At 46.9% G+C, this 22,542-nt stretch overlaps 1 protein-coding gene across 2 annotated transcripts in view; it reads right to left on the minus strand.

Moving 5' to 3' along the window:
• Positions 1–14,161, minus strand: part of LOC127603576 (growth factor receptor-bound protein 10-like) — a 35,563-nt gene extending 21,402 nt beyond the window's left edge. The window contains exons 1-5 of one of the 2 annotated variants that reach the window (XM_052069927.1): positions 14,025–14,161; positions 9,709–9,815; positions 4,846–4,939; positions 1,975–2,218; positions 1,422–1,545 (exon numbers count right to left, since the gene is read on the minus strand). In XM_052069927.1, the coding sequence (XP_051925887.1) occupies positions 1,422–1,545; positions 1,975–2,218; positions 4,846–4,939; positions 9,709–9,759 (513 nt within the window). In that variant the 5' untranslated portion in view covers positions 9,760–9,815; positions 14,025–14,161. The remainder of the gene's footprint in view (positions 1–1,421; positions 1,546–1,974; positions 2,219–4,845; positions 4,940–9,708; positions 9,816–14,024) is intronic. The other variant, XM_052069928.1, reaches the window with a different exon arrangement.
• Between the last annotated feature and the right edge of the window lie 8,381 nt (positions 14,162–22,542).

Genomic DNA, 22,542 nt, shown 5'->3' on the forward strand with positions numbered 1-22,542 from the left:
GTGTATTCCAGCGAGAAAGACTGAAGATTAGTGAAGAATGTTCAGATTCCAGCAGAACAGCTGGAGGGAAGCGACCTTGAGAGAGATCCTGCGATTAAAAACAACAACAACAAAAAACCAAGCCACTCCAAATACAACGCAACTATATCTGTCGACTAACGTACTGCAGATTGTCATCTGTGCCATACACTAAAATGTACTCGACGCATACCAACGATTGGGAACCTCCTCGGTGATACAACGTTGCATGCCAGCAGAAGCGCCATGGTCTGGAGTTCTTACTGTGACACTGATTTGATCAGTTCAGGTCAAGATTCAAAGGCTGGACGGCTTCTTTTCAAGCATTAATTATGATTAGAACACATGATGGTTCCAGGGAAGGAGAGCGGCGGAGAAAGCGAGCGGACTGCTTTAACCTCAATAATGGGGGAAAAAAAACACACACACACACACACACACACACGCAGACACAAAGTAGAATAAAACAAAAATGTCCTCTGAATGTGAATGCGTTTTGTCCCATTTCGGCGCACAAGGCAGCCGTTGAATGAGCCGAACGGAACAAAATGGAAGATGCTTGAGGAAAAGTGGCACAACGGGGCCTTTGTGCAAAGTGCAAGCTCGGTCGCTGACTGCACATCTTGTGAGATGATGTCAAGGAAGTCGAATGAATGCGTGTCGAACGCACCTGCGATCGGCACAAAACGTCGGTGGAAACGCTTCGGTGCGAGAGCGTGTCGGTCAAAGTGCGTGTCGCAAAAAAAAGCATTCAGAATCATTTTCATTATTCAGGGAGGGCATCCTGAAAAGGATGGAAAATTCCTGGGACAGGAGGCTCTGCCGGGGGGAGGAAGGGCAAGGCTGTGACACACACACACACACACACAGTGACGCCAAGAGCCATCTTGAAAGCGTGTGAACCGGAAATGGACGCCTGTCTTGCCGGAGCAAGCAGATGGATTAACAAAGTTCAGAGAGAGCCAACCTGCAGACGTTCCCAGCCCGCGCTCGCGCCTCCGCTACGGAAGCCTGCGCCCGCTTTCCGGCATCCTGGAGACATTGCTCACCTCCTTCCATAAGCAAAACACGGCTCTCACTATGGCCGGGTGCCTTTGTTGTGTTTTTGATAATATTATACTCGCAAAAAGACACACGGCGGAAGATAACCTGGGGTAACCTGCGATTGGAGGGAAGGCCGGGGGCATGCAAAGTCAACACAGGCTGCTCTGACCTGAGCAAAATAGGCCAGTCAGCTGATCTCAAGCGCTCTCATGACTCCAATGCAATCGCAACAACAACAAGAACAAACGGAGGGGGGGAAAGATTCAGGATGGCGTTGGCTATCGGGCATTTTGGGGCCATGATAAATAGGTAAGAACGGTAGTCGTTGGGAACCTCTGAAGTGTCTTGTGAGCACCTACGTGTTGGTGAGAGGCGTCAATGGGGCTGAGAACCGGCGAGCCGGTCGGACTGCACAGCTCGGGGAAAGGGTTGGGGATGGCAGGCAGAGAAGCGGGACGCAGATGCTGCTCATCCCGCAGGCACCTGCAGGGGGAGACACACACACAGATAGACAGACAGTCAAGTCTCTGTCTGAGCTAACCCGGGGAAACCACGGAGCGAGAAAAGGCAAGGTTATCTTGGAATGCTCCCATTGCCTTAATTTATAGCTCTCATTCCGAAACGTACGTTTCTACCTACAACTCGCTATAAAGCATTTCTTGAAGCCATCATTCATACTAGGAGGCATTTCAGACATCATCAGACTGCGGTTTGTAAATTGATTGCATCCCAAATCCAGGAACATCTATTAAAGTAAGTCACGCATGAAGTATTTAACCCTTTTACGCACCCTGTAACCTGATCACATGATAAGCTGTCCGCTGTAGTAACCGCTGTCCTTGAAAGGGTATTGATAATGCTTATTGATGTCAGACGGAGAACGATTGAAGGAGGAGACTGTTGTGCGTCTACCTGACGGCCTGGATGTGCATCGGCTGAGAGTGCCGCAGCCTCTCCCTGGCGGGTACGGAGGGGGGCGCGTGACGTCGGACGGCCGGGCCGTGTCTGACGAAGGGAACGTGCATAAGGTGGTGGTGGTGGTGGGGAGGCGCGTGGCCGTTGTTGAGAATGAGAGCCGTGTCCGCGGGCGTCGAGTAAACGCTCTCCATGGAGGAGTTCATCTCATTGACGAGCTGCTCCAGATCCACGTCGTCGTCTGTGAGAAAAAGGGGACAAAGAACTATGAGGGACAGCGGAAGTCGCAATGGCTGCAGGTGTCTGTCGGTCAGACATACATTTCGAACCAGAGGGGCGCAACAATGAAGACACAAAAGCAACATCTACAATTCTAGCAGCACATTTGTGACTACGACTGACTATGTGACCCACAATCAATCAAGCAAAACCAGGCTCGGGCCACACCGGAGCAACATAACACACTTGTCAGTCAAAACTTCTTGAATAATGCCAGTTTGAGGCGAGGGCCAGTCAAAAAAGCCGACATGAAGGCACCAATATGTTCCAATGTCCCGAGGCCCCTTTTTGACCGATGGCCGTCCCAAACCAACACCGCACGGAATTCCTGACATTCCAATTTGCGAAAAATAAATAAATAAATCGCGGCAATCTGCGAGCGCTCACCAGCCTGAGTGGACCGAGTGTTCACAACAAAGTCAAACACCAAACACACTTGTGTGTGTGCGTGCGCGCGCGCACACAGGGCAGCCGAGGACGCGGTGTACAATATGCAGTGCTGATGTGCGTGTAATTATACAGTAAAATCAAAAATGGACACCGTCTGCAGTCCAAGTGAGAAGAAAGAGGTTGTGGGGGGGTGAAGTCGAGGACAGAAGGTCATGTGATGTTCAAGAGCAGGACACGGGGTACGAGGTGAACGGCTGATGAGGACAGCAAGGGGATGGCTATCATGCAAAGTGGCTGTGTTGTTCACCCCCTGCCGACAGCTTTTACGCAAAGCAACTTCACTCTTGCAGCCATCTGTTTGATGCAAACAGAAGCTGAGCTGAACCGTGTACAAGATGGTTCAAAGGCAGAGGTGTCCAAACTATGGCCCCAGAGGCCATTTGTGGGCCAGCCATCCATTTAAGCGGCCCACCGATATGCTAGCGATCGGTTTTACATACTGTGGAGCTTTTCCATGTCAAATCAGGCAACAGCATTTCTGCTCATAACACTGTGGTGAATAAAGTTTACACTGTTTAAAATTAAGATGTTCGGGTAACAGGTTTTCAGAAGATCATATATAAACAATACGCGATGGCTCAATGGAATGATTTGGATGTGCTTTGATAAATGTATATCAAAACATTTAAAAGTGGCGGTCGCATTTTTTTTTTTAGTTTGTGGCCCTCGGAGGAAAACGTTTAGACACCGCTGCTCTCAAACTTTCATTCTCTGGGTGACATTTAAAGCCCCTTGTGTAATTTAAAAAATGGGTGATGACAGCTGTCGCAGTTTTAACATCACTTTCGGATTTGGCGCGATGAGCCAGATGCCATTTGGAATTCAATCTGGACTATCACGTAGCTGGAGGATGATAATGATAGCATCGCTGGCATTCATCACCCTCCTCCCATTGCCGGCTTGGCCCAAACTGCACTTTTGCTTTCAGCCAGGGAACATACATAAAGGCTTTCCCTCGCCTTTTTCTTCGACGGTTCGGAACTGCAGCCTCCGTCTGGCCGGCATCTGGCTACGAACGCGGACAGGACATTCCAGCGAGATCGCAGGATACAGTGAATGAGCGCTCTCTGTCCCTGGCAGAGGCAATCATTGATGGGCAACTCGGACCTCAGCTACCTTGGCTAACTTGTGCCAGGTGAGATTGAACGGTTCGTGCGTGGCGTCCGAAGTAGTCCGGCCACTCACCTAAGAATCCAAATGCTGACTTCCACAACACCCTCACAGCCACGGCAAGTATTAAGACCGCACCATACAGTGGACAAATGTGAGATGGTAGTCATACAACAAAAACTCCCGTTACTTCCGCTAACAACTCAGGGAGGGTACACTTAACTCCTCCCTGACATCGTGTACAAAGATGTGAGATTCTCAGTGGGGATATATCACTTCAACATACAGCACTGGACACCGATTGCTACTTTCCCGTTAGCCAGAGCTTTGCCGCCATCTTGTGGCATCTTTGTGCATCATGGAAAGCGGCTGAAAAGGTGAGTTTGTCATCGAATTTATTTCGATGGGATAGGAAGGCGTCTATTTGTTCATCCTTTGTGCCACCTGGCCCCTCTCCCACTTGCTCTCATCTCTCATTCCCTTCCGATGATCTGACCTACAGGCCGACAAACACTCCTAGTCCACCTCTCTGGGCCTTGTTGACAACGCACTTGCACATGCATGCCGAGCACGCATCGGCGAACTCGAGGGAAGAAGAGGAGGTCGGCCCATGTTAGATTTACAACGTCTCCTCTGCTTCCAGGCATTTCCACGACGACTGAAGGGATTTCTGAGAACGTGGCGCAGGGAGCAAAGAGTCGAATGTGCTCAAGAGGTCATCAAAACAAATGCGCAACTAAATAGTCGACTAAAAGCTCGACATCTGGAGAGCAGAGCTTGAAGTGATGAAGGAAGTCAATGTCCAAGATGATGAATATAGACAAAAAAATGGGGTGGGGGGTTAGTTGGGGAGAACCTTTGTGAGCGAGAAAGGTTGGCAGCACAAAGATTCCACAACGATACATATGGGGGAATTGTTAGAAAGGGGAACATGTCATCCATCATCTATAGCTTGGAGACAGTGACGGACAATTACCGGCCATACTGGCTGTGGAATGTAATTTCTTAAAGAGACAGGACAGGAGTTACCATGGTGATGTGGCAAGTTTGGATGGGCCGAGCGCTGAAAGTCTGGAACAATCAGCTCCTCGGGCCTGCGAGAGGAACTGCGGTCCATGCCCTCCTGCCAAATAAACAAAACAGGCAGAACAAAAAAAGAAAGATGTTTTTGAACCGAGCGTGTCACAAAAGGCCATGCGGTGGGGTGTTGGATGTCAGATATTTCAGTGAAGCAAGAGGCAGTGGGTTATTTTCACAGCGCTCAGACAATAGGCGGGTTCACACCTCCGCTCTGCTCTCGAGGAACACTGAGTGACACACGGGCGATACTTTGACCCTGCGGCACTGGGACTCGGTGACCCGCTGACCTTTTTCCCCTGCCTGTCGCACACCAACACATGCGCGCCCACACTTGCTTCAAACCGCCACATATGACACTCAATCACTCTCCGAGCACACTTCAACCATCGCTCACAGTCAAGTTCCTCACGCATCGGGTAATTCGACGCAGCCTCCGGCCTTGAAAGCTGCAGAGTGAGGGAGGGCCCAACAAAAAAAATAAATAAATATATATATATATATATATATATATATATATATATATATAAATGAATAAAATACATGTCTACTTTTCGTGGAAAACGCAGAAGGCAGGGGAATTGTTCCCAGGAATTGCTAGTGGCCAGATGTCCTGCTGCAGACGCACGCACATACGCGTGCATGTGGGATGATTCGAAAACATCCATGAATGCCCAAAGTATGATTTACAGCTCCGAGAAGCTGCAGCCAAAAACTTTCCAAGGAAGGCAACTTGACGAGGCCGCCTGTTGGATGGAGGATGTCGGCGGCCTGCAGCACACCCTCTCTATCGGAGCCGGATCAGGACCTCCGAATTTGAAATGAAGCGAATATAGAACCGTGCGAGTGTGCACATACATCACGGAAGCCATTTTGACAAGGCGGACCCGCGTATAAACTTTCACCGACATCAAATCTACTCGTTCGTGACACGAATGTGGCCAAGGATTTGGAGACGTAAAAAGTTGTGTTGCCTTCTCATGCAGAATCTGCACATGGGACAACTTAGAGCATAAACTGCAAACAATTAAGATCAATGACCAAAAATGGGTGGGTCCCAAGACATTTTAATTTTTTTTGGCCCAACTCAACTGAATTTATAGAGCGCTTTCAAACAGCCATCGCTGCATACAAAGTTCTGTACATGGAGCAACTAACATATATACAACAATAAAGCAATAAATCAGGAACAAAGATGGCAACAAACAGTAAAACTAAGATCCAATCTGAGTCATGCTGAGTCAAGTGCCAAAGAATACGAGGGAGTTTTAAAAACGGGCCGCGAGGGGGCTTGCCGAATGTTCAGCGGGAGGTCATTCCAGAGAGAGGGACCAGCAACGGAAACTTTAATTTAGCCAGCTGTCTAAGATGAAAGAAGCTGGATTTAACAACGGCACCAATTTGCCACTCAAGTTGAAAATCATTGTCTGGTTTAAAGCTGACACAAAAGGTTCTGTCCGCTAAATAGGACCTAAACCACTCAAGAGCGCTACCTCCGATGCCCATCAAGTGCTGCAAACGAGTCGGCAGAGTACCGTGATCCACTGTATCAAATGCTGCAGTTAAATCCCATAAAAGCAGAGGTCACACGTAGTCTCCAAGTGTCATTTGCCAGGAGGATGTCATTAGAAACGCATAACGGGGCGGACTCTGTGCTATGCATCATCTTGAAACCGCCGCGATGTTACGTTCATCCAAGAAAGATTTCAACTGCATGTGCACCGCTCTCCCTTAGAGATAAGGTGAGAAGCTCGGTCATCCGGGAGGGGCTCAGAGTCGAGCCGCTTCTCCTCCACATCGAGAGGAGCCAGATGAGGTGGCTTGGGCATCTGATTCGGATGCCTCCTGAGCGCCTCCCCGGTGAGGTGTTCCGGTGATGTCCCACCGGGAGGAGACCCCGAGGAAGACCCAGGACACGCTGGAGAGACTATGTCACCCAGCTGGCCTGGGAACGCCTCGGGATCCCCCGGGGAGAGCTGGAAGAAGTAGCTAGGGAGAGGGAAGTCTGGGCCCTGTTGCCCCCGCGACCCGGCCCCGGATAAGCGGTAGAAGATGGATGGATGGATGGATGGTGCACCGCTTTTGAAATGGAAGGCAGTTTGGAAATTGGCCTAAAATTTCACTCACAACATCAGTTTAGTGATACCAACCAGGATGGAAGTCACACCCAAAAAAAAAAAAGGAGTGCGATATAAGGAGTCTGAAGTGAGGAGACTCATCTTAGAAGCAGGATTAATCATCGGCAACATTCCCTCCGACTTGTGATGCGTCTGAGCGTTGACGCAAACTTCCCTGAGCATTCCTTGGACCGGCGGTGAGCGACATCAGCCAAGCACGCGTCGACCGTACCAAATAAATAAATACAGAAGAGGGACTGTCGCCGGTGCACTTTCAGTCGTTCAATTGAAATGGGACAAACGGTCAAATCTGGACGCAAAATGGAAACCACTCGCATGGAGCATGCCAAAGATGTTCACACTGAACAAAGCACGAGGTAAATGGCCAACCGGATGCTATTGATCCTGACGTCACTCACTCGGCCACGCCCCATCAAGTCATGCGTCAACACGCAAATGCAGTAGAGTGGAGTGCGCGAGGTTTTTTGGCTTCATCACAAATGATGAAAATTGCGATCCAGTCTCTGAGGATGTTTTCACATGCGGACAATGGCATTTTTCTCAATTCAAAGAAAACCGTCGCAGGAATGGCATTTCCATTCGTTTCATGTTCCGGTCAACCAAGTCGTTAGCTCAGTCACGGAACAAATCAAAGTCGGAAGTGAAAGTACAATTGTCACACTCCAACGCACATCGAACCAGTTGGACTTTCTCTCGCAAAGCAACCGCTGTACTTACTTGGGAGCATAACCACAAGTTGCCCGGGCGACCGATGCACACAGCCGCTAACCCCTGACCTCAGAGGGGGGGGAGGGAGGGAGAAAGAGGGAATTGTAGTCCGAGCTCCGAGACAGATCACACGTGTTGGCCGTCGGCCGCCACTGGAAGAAACTTTGGAGCCGGGCGACGTGCCGCCGGGTATGTCCCTTCGTTGGTGTTTTCCGCCCTTCGGACCCCCGCTCGGGCCATAACTCAGCCCAACTTTCGGCGCGATGGCTGCGGTTTCACGCGCGCGCTTTACGGGCGCGTTTGCACACGAAGACGACGGTTGATTGATGCTTCCACTGCCTCGATCCAAAGTTCTTACAATGACAGACAAGACATTTATTTATCCTCGAGGAAGACGCACACACACCTGGAATGCGGCCCAGGCGACCAAAACATGCCTGCAGTAATGTTCTTCATCGTATTATGCAAGTATGTTTTCAAAATACTGGCTTATCAAGACACACTAACTCTGCGGTCGCAAGCTCCGCAGAGAGATTCCACGGGGTGGAATGAATGTGTGCCATGCTGTGTCATGTCAGTCTTTACATAAAACACACACACACACACACATAGCAAATGCTATGACCCACTTCTCTCCCTCGCACTACCAAAGAACCCCCCCCCCCCACCCCCTCCCACTAGATGCAGGCTGGAGGAATGTTGCTCTCGACGGGGATTCAATTGACTATTCACTGCAGTCTTACTGGTGCAGAACTGGAACTTTCCTGGAAGCTAACGCGAACCAATCTAATTTAATGACCCCTCAAACTGGCTCAGCTGTTAGCAAGTCACCTTCCGTTTATGAAAAGGGGGGGGGGAGAAAAAAAAAATAGCGAGAACCTCAGCCCCCTCTTTCAAAACCCGACAATCGTGAGCGTCCGGGCCTGTCGCAGAGCAAAGCTGCGAGCTTGTTATTGTTGTTGTGCCCTCCTATTTATAGACTCTCGCCGTGCTCCTTAGAGAAATTCTTTGCATTACTGGTGGTTGAAGTGGAGAAAATCCCGCAGTCAAAAAAAAAAAAAAAAGGCTCATTCTGCAGGAATTGGACATTAGAAATGGGTCTGATGTCAAGTCAAGTCAAGTCAACAGTATTTATAGAGCACTTTCAAACAGCCATCGCTGCATACAAAGTGCTGTACATGGAGCGATTTAACATATACAATAAACAGTAAGACGAATCAGTAATAAGTAATAAGGCGGTAGAAAGCACCAAGCAGTAAAATCAAGAGCAAATCTAAGTCATGCTGAGTTAAACGCCAAAGAATACAAGTGAGTTTTGAGGAGGGCTTTAAAGATGGGCAGCGAGGAGGCTTGCCGAATGTTCAGTGGGAGGTCATTCCAGAGAGATGGACCAGCAACAGAAAAGGCTCGATCCCCTCTGAGCCTCAGTTTAGTTCTTGGTACGTCTAGCAAAGACTGGTCCACAGACCTGAGGCGCCGGGCAGGGGTGTAGGGGCGTATGAGCTCAGAGAGGTAAGGTGGCGCGAGATTATTCAGAGATTTGAAAACAAAGAGGAGGATCTTAAAAATAATTCTAAAATGAATGGGGAGCCAGTGAAGGGATGCCAAAGTAGGAGTTATATGCTCCCTCTTACGAGTACCAGTCAAGATGTGTTGCGAGTTACTCATTGCTAAGGGACGAGGACTCTTCCAAGATCGGCGCTCATGCATCGGGCTAACCCAGAATTTCTACACATCATCATGTATGACATGAACGTGACATATTTTTTTTTCCCAATCCATCAACACACCTTGGCATCGCACCACAAGCCAATCCCGTTACGCCACGTCACCTCATGCGTTTGCATTCAGCAACACCCCCCAGCACTGCTCTCTCGTCCGACGCGGAAGCCAACGTCAAAGTGGCTATCGATCAAACCGTAAGATTGAATATACTCATAGTTTCCTATTTCACTCTCGATACACTCACCTGGTAGTTTGAGTGACATAGGAAGTAGTCAGGACCTCCCGCTAAGGCCATTTTGTTGGTTCAGCACCCCCTTATGAAGGGAGTGACACCCCACTGGTCTCGGCACCCTGCACAGAAACCAGGACATGTACTGAATTGAAATCAAACGCGCAGAAAGCAGGAAAAAGAAAAGGGAATGTTCCATTGAGAGACAACGGCGGCTTCAAATCGCATCGTCTTTCCCAAGTGAGAGATTTGCGCTCAACACTGAGCAGAGCGCTTTGCGTTTGGCATACGCTTCAAGAAAGGCGACGGGAACCAAACCAAACACCCCGCTCGCTCCCAAGCAGAAAACAAAGTCCACAAGTGCGAGTGAAGGCGCATGCATGGATGAACATGTGCACACCAAATCCAAAGTAAACACGGCCATTGTGCGCGACGCACACACAAGTCAGTTCCTAAACAATGCCCGGGGGCTTACGACTAAATAAGAAGCCCCCCCCCACACACAGTCCATCACCCTTCGACCCACCCTCCTCCATAGCAACACATGACCACTCACCACCTGCAGAGCGCATGTAAAGCCAAAGGGGGAAGGAGGGTGGGGGGGTGTCTGTAGAAAATGGGGGATGTGGGGTGGTGGTGTGGGAGGGAACTTGAAATCAAGAGTGGGCTATTTTAACTGCACTGTGCCGCATTATCTGTTGCGAGTAAGCGGGGCGGGGGCAAGTTATGAGTACGAGAGAGGTTGTGGTTGGAAAGCTGATCTACACACGCTAGCGAGCACACGCAAGCACGCGCTAGCCATCTTCAGCGCTGCTAGATTTGATTTTTGTGTTGTTGTTGCAATGGCGGCTTCTGATTTTCTGATGTTACTGATACTAAAATCGAGCAGAAAATAGAGGCAGGAGGGTGGGAAAAAAAACAAAACACATGACATAAAAATAAGACGGATGCAAAAATACGCCAGAAAAGCAGTGGAACGGAATCTTGTTTGGTTTGGGGAATTATCGTGTACAGTAGATCTATATTCCACGCACAGAAACATTCGCAAAAAAATTACATTTTATACGGAATAATAACAGTTTGACACATGGGAAAAAATGTGGAATAAATATAACTAGGGGCGGCCCGGTAGGCCAGTGGTTAGCACGTGGGCTTCACAGTGCAGAAGTACCGGGTTCGATTCCAGCTCCGGCCTCCCTGTGTGGAGTTTGCATGTTCTCCCCGGGCCGGCGTGGGTTTTCTCCGGGTGCTCCGGTTTCCTCCCACATTCCAAAAATATGCGTGGCAGGCTGATTGGACGCTCTAAATTGTCCCTAGGTGTGAGTGTGAGTGCGAATGGTTGTTCGTTTCTGTGTGCCCTACGATTGGCTGGCAACCGATTCAGGGTGTCCCCCGCCCACTGCCCGAAGACAGCTGGGATAGGCTCCAGCACCCCCCGCGACCCGAGTGAGGATCAAGCGGCTCGGAAGATGAATGAATGAATAAATATAACTAATCAAATCGATGAATGACTATTAAACATCTTACCTTACATTGAACATAATATTGACATTTAAGTCAAAGTGGCGAGAAATTATTTTTAAAAAAAACACATTTTAACAAATGTTTCACAAATCCGAAGAGCACTAGAATGCACTTATTAGAATAAAGCCAATAATGAAAATGGTAATTTTCCAAGAAAAACTTCATTTGGCGACAATAACTTTCAATATCATGAACATAAAGTGGTATTTTCATGAGAATTAAGCAAGGTCTAAGGTCGGCGAGTGAATTTTTTGCATTCCTTCGTTAAAATGGTGTCACCGATTTGGTGAAATAACACATTTTTCCCTTTTCTCTGTGGTACTATGAGGCCTTCGTTGCGACGTCTCTTTCGTGGCAGTTGGGGGGGCCGGGGGGGGGACTGTTCCCGCCCACACGTCCGATCTGGCGTCCCAATTGAACGGAAAGCTGGCACATTTCTAGGGCATCCGTTTCATGAGCAAGATTTTCTCCAAACTCAAGAAAGCCGAGGTTGTCAAGCGGACTCGACAAATCTTTGGGCGGAAGCAGACATCCGCAGATTCGGCGTATGCGAGTCTGCACACAGACACACACACTGGAGCTGAACTCTCACTCGCTCCTCTCACTTGCTTGGCACTGCTCCTTGCTCTCTCCCAGTGGGTCTCCATTGTACATAGCATTATGTAACAGATATCAGATGCTTCAAACTAGATCTCCTCCTCCTTCTCAGCCACTCCGAGCACCCCGCCAATTACTCTTTCCACTGGGGCTTTGCTGCCGCTATCTTTAGGCCTCTCCCCTGCTCAGTGGGAATGTGTACATGCCATTTGCAGATAGCCAGCTGATAATTGCAGACTTAATTTTGCTCTCTCGCCCTTACGGTTGAATAATTTGGAAACTGGTCACATTTTTTTCCAAGAAAGGCAAACATAAAATATGCAAGTGGGTGTCTCACGAAATCTCACCAGGCTTCAGCTAAGTGAGCAGATTAACTAACTAGCGGAAAAGATTTGTTAACAGCGTTATTGTTGAATTTTTTATTTTTATTTAGGCTCTAGGCTCTTCAATCTTGTTAATAGATCTCAATAGTTAATAGATTTGACTAACATCCAAACACTTTCCCATCAGGTGCTAGTTGGAAAATAATTTCCAAAATTGAGTACACCAGAACTCAACAAAGCATCTCTAAAGGGATTATGTTCAACCTTTAAGGCTCCACTGTATATCTCACATGTTGCGGCAAAGGCTGATGAGTCTGTTGACGCCAATCAAGCGGCTGGCCAAAAGGGCAAATCGCACTGCTAATAGGCTTTGAAAGTGAAGCCAAAGCTCAGAGTGCTTGACATTTGCTGACATTTGTGGTTCCTTGTGCAAAAGAATGGGACTCATTTAGCTTTACTGGGCCCGAACGGGGGAGATCCCGAGAATTAAATGAGAGGCGAGGGCACTTAATAATGCCACACTTGTTGCTCACGGATGAACCGTGCCGAGCGAGGTTGTTATTGTTTCGCCTGTTCATTTCTGAGTAGGATGACACAAAAACAAATAAACAATAAGGGTGCAGTTGAGTTATATTTAACTTTTAAATACAATAAATACATTTGCACGGTTGTGTCTTATTTTTATCACATAGCCCTGCTACCCTGCTAATATGATAACGTTTTTCATGATGGCAATACCTACAGAAGGACTTATGTGCTGGTACATTGGGTAAAAAAATGTTTATGTTACATTTTATCTCCAATTTGAGTCATATCTTTGTATTTTGTGCCACTTAATACAAAGAAAGACACCTGAAAACTATGAATCACTTTCCATTGGCCTCCTAGTTGCAACTGCACAAGTTGCGACATCCGTCTGCACCTGCACAGCTCGCTAGTTAAAGTGGACAACCTTTAAGAGCCTTGTGTTAAGCCTTAATGTCACCTGATCTTAAACATACCATAATGCAACAGGAAGGCGGTTATGCGAGTATTGTGCAGAGATTAGCCGAGGTTGCATTCTTGCAAAAGGACACTGTTGTGTTCAGAGCATCCCTTAAGTCTTTTGACGTGAGTTATTGAATCGAGTTCCGAGTGAGCTTTAAAAAAAAGTCCGTTTAAAAATGTTTTGATTTTTTTTTAACTACAAAGACGTATAGTTGTGAATTTATCTAAGACAGTGATCGATAGTGACAGGCAGAACAATTATATCTTGCCACTAGAATGACAAAAAGGTACATTTAACTTTTGTCATCACCTGTTGCCATTCATTCAAGAGAAAAAATAGCTTTGTGTTCAACTAAACAAGTTAATTTGTGAGTAAACGAGACAACTGAAACAATATTTCGATAAATACACTTCTTGTTTATTTGGTGGTGTGTTTTTCAATTTTTCTATTGTAAAATATGTGCCTCGTCTTACGAGTCCATAAGGAGTCAATGCCTTTACTTTGGCTGTACAGCTATTTTTGACAGCAGTTTAATGACAGAGACCTTTATTGCGTTGCTGCTTAAGTGTGCTGCATATGAATCAATGTCAGTCAACATTAAAAAAAATGTCGAGAGGCGTAATTTTGAGCACTTCTTTGCTGGCGTTTGTCAAGTTCGTAACCTATGTGGCATTGCATTCGCCCTCAAAACAAGCTAGCTTGTGCTCATCTCGGTTGCGCTAAACAATGTAAACAACACATTTCTCCCTATTAAACATTTCTCGGTGTCATTTCAAACACAACCACGTCGCTCGTGTCACACGCTTTTTTTTCCCTTCGCACGTTTGCTTTTAAAAGGCCCCGTTCATAGTTCAGTTGCAGCCCTAGCAAAGTTGCTATACGGTAAAATAAGTTCTTACGTTGGGGAAAAGCGTCGTGAAGCGTCGCGGCGGCGTCCGGGAAGAACGTCGAAGGAGCCGGCAAACCTCGAATGTACTCCTATGGATCTCCCCCCCGCCTCCTTTCTCCTCCTCAAACTCTTCACCTTGTCCGCCCCCCAGCCTCCGCCCAGAGGCGCTCTCCCTCTCGGACGCACGAACGTGCGCGCTCACGCATTCAGATATCCGCGCACGCGCACTGTGACCGCTCCACCAGCTGATAGGCGTGCACGTCATTTCCGCTCCCTCCTCTGCCGGGTGCTTTTTCTCAAACGAACGAGAGTGAAGCGTTCTTCCGTCGTGCTCGTAACACGCTGTTGTCAACTGTGCGGGTTTGCCTCATTAGTATCACGTGGTTGTCCTATTATTATGCCAAAGTTGTACTATTACTTGTAGAAATGTCATCGGCCTACAGTCGTGGCGAAAAACATGACACTTTTACTGTAGTTAGACAATCGTTTCCTTTAAGTGTGATGGGCTACAATTGAAAACAAATAACCTATTAACGTATTAAGACGAATATGGAATGCCTAACATGTTGAATAAATGCTTACCATGGCTTTCGGGAATCAACCCATCCAAAAAGTAAATAGCTACTGCATTGAAATTGCAAAAAAATACATATATACAGGTATTTTTTTTTCAGGTGGTAGATTTTCATTACAAAATCATTCACACAAGTGGTCAATTTTCATCAGTTGTATAAGGTTCACAAATTGTTCCGTTTTGAAAACCCGTCCACACACACATTGGGAGCCCTGGACAGAACGATAAACGAGAGAGAGAAAAAAAATCTGTTTTGTTGTAAAATCGCCAGTTTTTCCAAGATGATTTAAAAAATAAAATAAAATGCTGCAAGCGAGTAGGCCCCCGTGTTGAGCCTTCACTCTGTGACATAATATTGCATTCCGCATCTCATTTTCAAGTGGATGACAGATGTCGCGATGTTAGTTCACGCTGTATTTAGTGCATGAATCACCACCACAAGCCAGAGAAAAAGCATCAACAGGTCACTCAACGTTCCCAGCTCTAACCCATAATACGGATGTCATTGACGTAGTGGCCATATCAACTCAACAGGCCTCCAGTTTGTTTTGACGTAACAGTGATAGATAATGCTTGAAGTCTCCTCCCCTTTCAGACATCCATCAAACCAGTGGTCACATTCGAACTCCACGCTGGGCCAATCCCAAGTCTTGTGCACCCTCCACCCAAGACGAGCTGTGATGGAACACATGCTCGGCTGGCTCGCAGGTAATGTTGCACTGGGTTGCAAAGAGAATGATTTTCCAACGTCTATAATGGAGTATGTGAGGTTTTAAACAATGATATCATAAAGTGAGTGGGGGGGGGGGGGGGGGCAAAAATAAGACCACTTTAAAGCACAGAACCTTCCAGGAAAGAAGTAATACCCCACTCCACCCACGCTCGGTCCGATGATTGTAGTGTCCCACTGCTGTGTTTGTTTGTATTCCGAGGTCGTGTGTCATGGAGTTACGCAATGACAGAAACAGCTTGATCATTCCCACCAAAATGGGTCAGTCCACAAACACATGGTCCCGCGATCTGTTTTCAAAACACAGAAGTGTGACTGCCTTTCAAATAAATACATAAAATAAAATAAAAAATCCACAGGACCCTTCTTGGGAAATAGATAAGTGGGCCAGATGGGTTTGCGGGCTTTGTCAAGGCCGTGGGAGGTCCCGTGTATAGGGGTGAAAACAATATTGAGACATGACTACGTAGGTCGGAACACATGTTCTGGAGGTGCGGTAGAAATAGTTGCCAATGACACTCACCGCGTTGTGACCGGTTCCAGTCAAGCCAGTTGGAACGAGGTCAGCGTGAGTTTGCCTAAGTGTGTTTGGCTTCACTTCCAGGGATGTTACATATTGTAGTTGTGGGAGGAAAGGGAAGGTGGTGGGGGGGGGGGGGGGGGTGATTTCTTTTTTTTTTTTTTTTGCCACCACACAAACAACTGAAGCTACAACATGCGGAAAAAATGCTCATCCGTGGCCACAAAATATTCATCTGTGCCCAATTTGAGCACAAAATAGAAATCCCCAGTATTGAAAATATTCCGGGACAGCCGGGTCGGCAAATGGAGCGCACGTTTTCTAGACGATGCGAAGGTAGAAGTAGCGTTTTACTATTTTTAGATAAGATGCGCTGGATTTGCTGACCCAGGTGTCAAAGTTGTCCACGGAAATAACATCAAACTCACAACTTCATATATCGTGGCAAATATCATATTGAGTTCGGGTCAACAAATTAATATTTTGTGTGCAAGTTTGACCTAATTTGTGGACAATAGCTGTATAGCTAACATACAGCTATGGCCAAATGAAGCGTGAAGAGCGAGCAATACATGCCTGGTCGAGGCAAAGTGATCTAGAAAATGGACGGATGACGATTACGGATCCACCGGAGTGGCTTTACTTTATCACTTTGCAATACGGAAAACAGACTTGCTAATCCCTAGCAAGCCGTTCCGCCTATTTTTGAATTGAATTCAGATGCTATTGGATTCTATTTTTTTTTTAGCACAGGAAAAGGCAGTGAAGGGTAGGGAAACACTGAGCAACTGTGTCAAACTAATATGACATCAGGCTCATAAAGTTCACGAGTCACGGAACATATTCTATGATGAGGTTGAATGTTTTTGAGGGATGAAGACAAGAAAATGATTCCAGCGACTTTTTTTTTCTTCATGTCATGGCATTGCTATGTTATCCAGAATCTAGCGTTAAGACTTCATTTTATTTTATTTTTTTTTAATGACATTCTTGATTTCGGCAAGTCAAATGAGGTCTTTATAAACAAGCGCCAGGCCGTTTTCTTCCCAGATCAAAGATAGAAAATATGAAGATGTCGTATATTTCACCACAGGCTCAGCTGTTGCCAGGTGGATATTTGGCTTGGCCGGGCGCAAAGGATGGAACGCCACCCTTCCATCTGGCACGGATGCCCCCGGTTGAGTTTTGAGGAAAGCATGAGCAATGTTCCACCAGCACCTGCAAGTCTTTTCTTTTATGAGCATGCAGGAAGTATGGGGGTGGGGGGTGGGGGTGTCAGCAATAATCATTTGAGGAATTTAATTTCACCTCACTTTAACCACTCACTGTGCACATAAATAAATCCTCATGATCTGGCATCCAGCCGCCTTTGCCAACTCAGGAGAAATAAGGCAAAGGGTGGATTACTGATTTCAGCATTCTTCTTATCAGCGTGTATTCATCACTCAACCTCACATGGGGGGCTGGGGGGTGGATGCCTTTATTTGTACATTTTTGGACTAATATCAGACAATGGTAGCAGTATATTGCAGTTGGCCGACCCAAACTGAAGTATTTCTCCTCCCTTCTGAACAAAGTCTGCAAAGGCCTGAATCCAATAGGTGGATCCTGAGAGAGGGCCCTGCTGGGCGGGCCGCATTAAGAGCGGTCTCGTCCGGGCCGACAATCTGAGATGTTTGATCTGTTTCAATATTCATGATGGCAAATCCTTACGTGCCTTCAACACCGAGGTAGCCAATTAGAAAGTAGCCTGAAGCTCACGTGCTGATTTCTTCTTCTTCTTCTTCATGTTGGGTCTCTCGCAGTTTAAAAATCGGTCGCTTGAAGCCTCTCCTTTTGTCATGGTGCGCACAGCTGCCGACTCAAGGTTTTGCGCAGGAGGAAGGCGGACAGTTCCCTCCCATCGTGCCCATGGACCTCTTTGGATATCAGCTATCTCCTTGCCAAAAGACAAGCCTATTTATAGCAAGTCTCCGAGGATCCAAACCGCATTTGTTTAGGTCAAGGCTGAGCTCACCGTCCATTAAAACAATCTGGGGAATCTCCAATGACTCTTGCTGCATGAGGAGGAGGAATTTGAGATAAAGCAAACAGATCTCTGGCCCCCCCCCCCCCCATCCCCCCCCTGATAAAAACAAAATAACGAGCCCAGCTGACGGAGGAGGATACTCATTTCAAGTTGATAAGTGGACCAGAGTAGTGTACAAGCAGCAACTTGGAGCCACGCTGCTGAACGTGGGCCAAGCGGGAGCGAGGGTGATTCATGGAAATGTCAACTTGAAGTTGGAGATGCCAAAAGCCCTTTCGGCCATTTCGTGTCCAAACGGCAAACACCTCGAGAGCTTGAAGCGGGCTTGCAGCTTTGCACAGACTACGGTGGGACTTTCCCCTCCAAAGTGGCACGCAAAAGGTCAAACGGGCTTTGACCTGGGCAGCGTGGAGTGTGTCAGACTTTGGCCCGAGGGACTGTGGGCTGCTTGATTGGTCCCAAACCCCGCTGACATGGTCCAGAACATTCCATTTCCAAAGTCATGACTCGGTTTCTGAGAACAGCGAGAACAAAATCCAACAGGAAGTGGGGAGGGAGGGGGGGTGGTTCGTCTCTATGTGTGTGTGTGTGTGTTTTGAAGGACGTGCCTTAAACTTTTGTATCCCATGGACTGGCGTTGACCCAAAACTCGATGTATTGGCTCATTATTTGAAGATAGACAAATTCAGACAAAGACTAACGTTGTCAAAGCAGCCCAAGTCTCATTGTGAAAGATTTTGTCCAGAATTTTCAGTCATCGTCAAGGAACTTGCAAAGCCCCAAATAGGTCGACTTTGAGAGTTCAGCCCAAAAACGCTTTAGAAAATATCCAACATGCCATTGAAGTCAGCTCGGAGTTCAAATGAGACTTGGGCAGAGTGGGCATGGAAAGCAAGATGAACACGTTGATGTTTTTATGAGGCAATGAAGAAAAACGTCATGAATGATAACCAGAGAGGCAACATTTTACAATCTATCCATATCTTAAGCCAAGACTGCTAAAGGGCAACGTTGGATTCTGTTGATACTGTCAATGGGAAAAATTGGGATACATTTTATTTTTTGTAAAATAAAAATATCAGGCGGCCCGGTAGTCCAGTGGTTAGCACGTGGGCTTCACAGTGCAGAGGTACCGGGTTCGATTCCAGCTCCGGCCTCCCTGTTGTGTGGAGTTTGCATGTTCTCCCCGGGCTTGCGTGGGTTTTCTCCGGGTGTTCCGGTTTCCTCCCACATTCCAAAAACATGCATGGCTGATTGGACGCTCTAAATTGTCCCTAGGTGTGAGTGTGAGTGCGAATGGTTGTTCGTCTCTGTGTGCCCTGCGATTGGCTGGCAACCGATTCAGGGTGTCCCCCGCCTACTGCCCAAAGACAGCTGAGATAGGTTCCAGCACCCCCCGCGACCCTAGTGAGGATCAAGCGGCTCGGAAGATGAATGAATGAAGATCAGGGACAGCGGTTACGACAGTGGGCAGCTAATCATGTGATCAGGTTACAGGATATCATGGGAGAGTTAAGGTGTGGACTGATCGTCTAATTGTCACATTATTTCCTCAACTATTTAATGCGACATGGTATAAATAGCTTTTGAGAACCGCATTTTTAGGCGGCGTGGCGGGAGAGCGAAATTCCCGCAACCAAAAGTGCAGGGCTTTCGAGGACACGGCCGCAAAGCCTCAAGATGTTCTTATGTAACCTCGTCTTACGTACGCTTGCCAATAGAGACACCCTTCGAATGTCATTCCAGCAACACCTAGAAAATGCCACACCCTCCCGCTTGGAGTATCTTATCCGATTCACTCGATTCGAGTTGGAATTCAGAGCGCTGTGGCTAGCTGCAGTTCTCACTGACCTCAAACGGTGGAAGAACGGATTCTGAAATGCCGCGTCACACTTTTTTTTTCGCACCGAGGTCTGCAATAACGGAGCGCGAAGAACGTGTGGAGTCCCCCCCAGTTTCCACTCTGCTGGGAAGACTCTTTACAAGCTCTCGAGGCATGCCTTTGGGAATTTTTGTCCAGTCATACAAGTTATTTGAGATGAGCAGTCGCGATGTCGGGGCAAAGTCGGCCCCGTCCCGTCTCTGCTGTGGCTCATTTTTAAAAGTGCTTGATGGAGCTCTCAAGATTTTCCACACTCAACTATTCCCACAAAAGTTGCAAATGTCTCGGTAAGATGAAGAATTATTGAGCTCCGGGGGGGGGGGTCAAGCGGTGGTTGACAAGGTTCATACTTTTGTCCGTAAAAATGTACATTTTATGACTATGCCGCAGTCCCAGTAAACAGTATTTCACAGAGGTTTAGAGCTCTTGGATGCGGATTTTATTTGACCCTCCAGCATAAACCACTCCCGAAAAGGGACTTTGTCACTTGGCTTCCTGGCAAGATCCTTTCGGACAAAATGTTCACAGTCAGCGCACACTCTTTATAACGTATAGCATATCAAGCTAACTCAGCACTAAATGTGACCTGTAAGTTGCATCGGCATCCATATGCACTGCAAACTTCAAGTATAAAAGAATGGAATGAGAACCTCAAATGCCTCTAAAATGCCCCCCTCCCACGCACACACAGAGCTCCAATTCTCCAAACTTCTTTCAAATAAATTCTTGCTGCGTTCTACTTGGGATGAAGTGGCCTCTCAAACCAGACTTTGCATATTGACAGATTTTCAATTTGCCCCGTTGCTATTAAATGGGTTACAACACGCAACGTCAATGCTCTTCATTCGTTAGCATTAAGATGTGCGTGTTTTCAATACAAAATGTAAAACGCACTTTGTTTGATGTTGAGTTTGACAGTGCACTTCAACTGGGGGTGGCATCGAGCCTAATTTTCGAAGAATTGCTCATTTTATGCCAAGCTGTTGCTTGTTTCAGGGGGAATGGAGTACGCATATTTTTGCTTGCAAGTCTAGGCAAGACAAAAAAATAATTGTCTGGGAGATGGCTCAAATTTTGAAACATTTGCAAGTCAACGTACGACTGAGCCTGCCTGATGGTGTCGCTCCAAAGTGCGCATATTAATGTTGCGGATGAGGACTTTCGCAGGTTCCTGGAGTGTCCACCGAGAATAAATTGAGAACATGTGGTGACCAGGGCTGAGTAAACATCAGCGCTGATAACCCCGAGAGCAACTTGGCAATGTTGATGGGCTTATCTCCTCGTGATTGGCTGGCAGCCAATGAACACAGGACATGAAATCATCTGAAGCCTCTTTGTGATTTTCTTCTTTTTTTTTTTCCCCAGTTTGCTGCTGAGAAGTTGCGGTCTTGCAAGCTGCGCTACAAAACATTTCGGCCATTTCATTGCGGGAACGGGAAAATATAACTGCGTATTTTCTCTCAAGGAGCTAAAAAACGGTTACCAAAAGCCACCTAAATATTAGAAACTACAACGAGCAATGCTTGTCCTTTATCAAGTCAGTTACAGTGGGTATAAAAGTCTACACACCCCTAATTCAAATGCTAGGTTGTTGTGATCTAAAAGATGAGGTCGGGTTAAATCATTGCATCATTAAATCAAAACTTTTTTCCACCCTTAATAGGAGTATGAGCAACAACAACGTGGACACAAAAGAAATCATTTTGAGAGGGGAGGTGAAAATAAACTGGAATTACGTGCACACCCTTTTATAATTGAGAAGCGGCTGCGTCAGCACGCACCTGCCACCATTTAAAGTGCATTTAATTCACCCCCACATTTCAGCTGTTCTTGAAAGCTTTTGCCGTTTTTATTTTTCGGTCGAGCAAAAGTCTGAAGGCCCCAGTTTCATCGGAAGGAAAAACGGCAACTTTCTAGAGGCTTTCCGCATTGGATCTGAGTGCGAGTGTACCGGATGTTATCCCAAAACTGTGTGTATGTTGCTTAAAGCACAAACGCACACCTTTGGGTGACCTCACGTTGACGTGTGTGCAAGCATGGCTCGATGGCCTTACATTGCCTCCAGAAGGAGGGGCGCGTCATGCAAACAGATTTATGTCCCCACAAAAAGAGTCATGTTACAAGTGTACGCGCGCACAAGGCAAAACGAGCCTCTAAATATAGTCACCCGACAATGTTATTATCACAGTAGGGGCCATGCTCTGCTCTGACCCTGCACTCCCATTGTTTTACAATTCCAGCAGATGACAGCTTCACTAAGCCCGGGGCCTGTTATATAACACCTGCGACTGACTGGGGGCTGTTTCGCCCTGTTTTCCAGGAGCAACACGTTATAAATTATTTTGGAGGTGATCTAATGTGCCAGGGGTGGAACAAGCTTCCACTATTTGCTTGAGCCATACCTCAAAAGTCTCTCAAACAATGCGCCATTATAAATTGCAGGTGAGCCGATTTATTTGATACATTTTTGTATCTTTGTCATTTTATTTCGTGACCATCAATACTAACGAAATAAATTCAAATTCATTTACTCACCAATGTAGTGCCTGTTCACTGAGCTGCAGATCTCCGCGAGTGTCCCCAAACGTTTTTAAACGCACCGTAGCTTGTGAGTGCCCAGCCATGCTCTGATGTTTCCTTGCTGCCTTGGTAAAACAACTTAAATTGATAAAGCCAGTCCATCTTGCAAATTGTGTGGAAAGTAGTCATGCAACCAGATCAAGTCTACTCCTTCGGCCATTTTGGATCAAAATGCAACAACAGCTTCCTCTAGCAGGCGCTAATCCAATCACA

This window comes from Hippocampus zosterae, chromosome 7 (genome assembly GCF_025434085.1).
Source record: "Hippocampus zosterae strain Florida chromosome 7, ASM2543408v3, whole genome shotgun sequence".
NCBI lineage: Eukaryota > Metazoa > Chordata > Actinopteri > Syngnathiformes > Syngnathidae > Hippocampus > Hippocampus zosterae.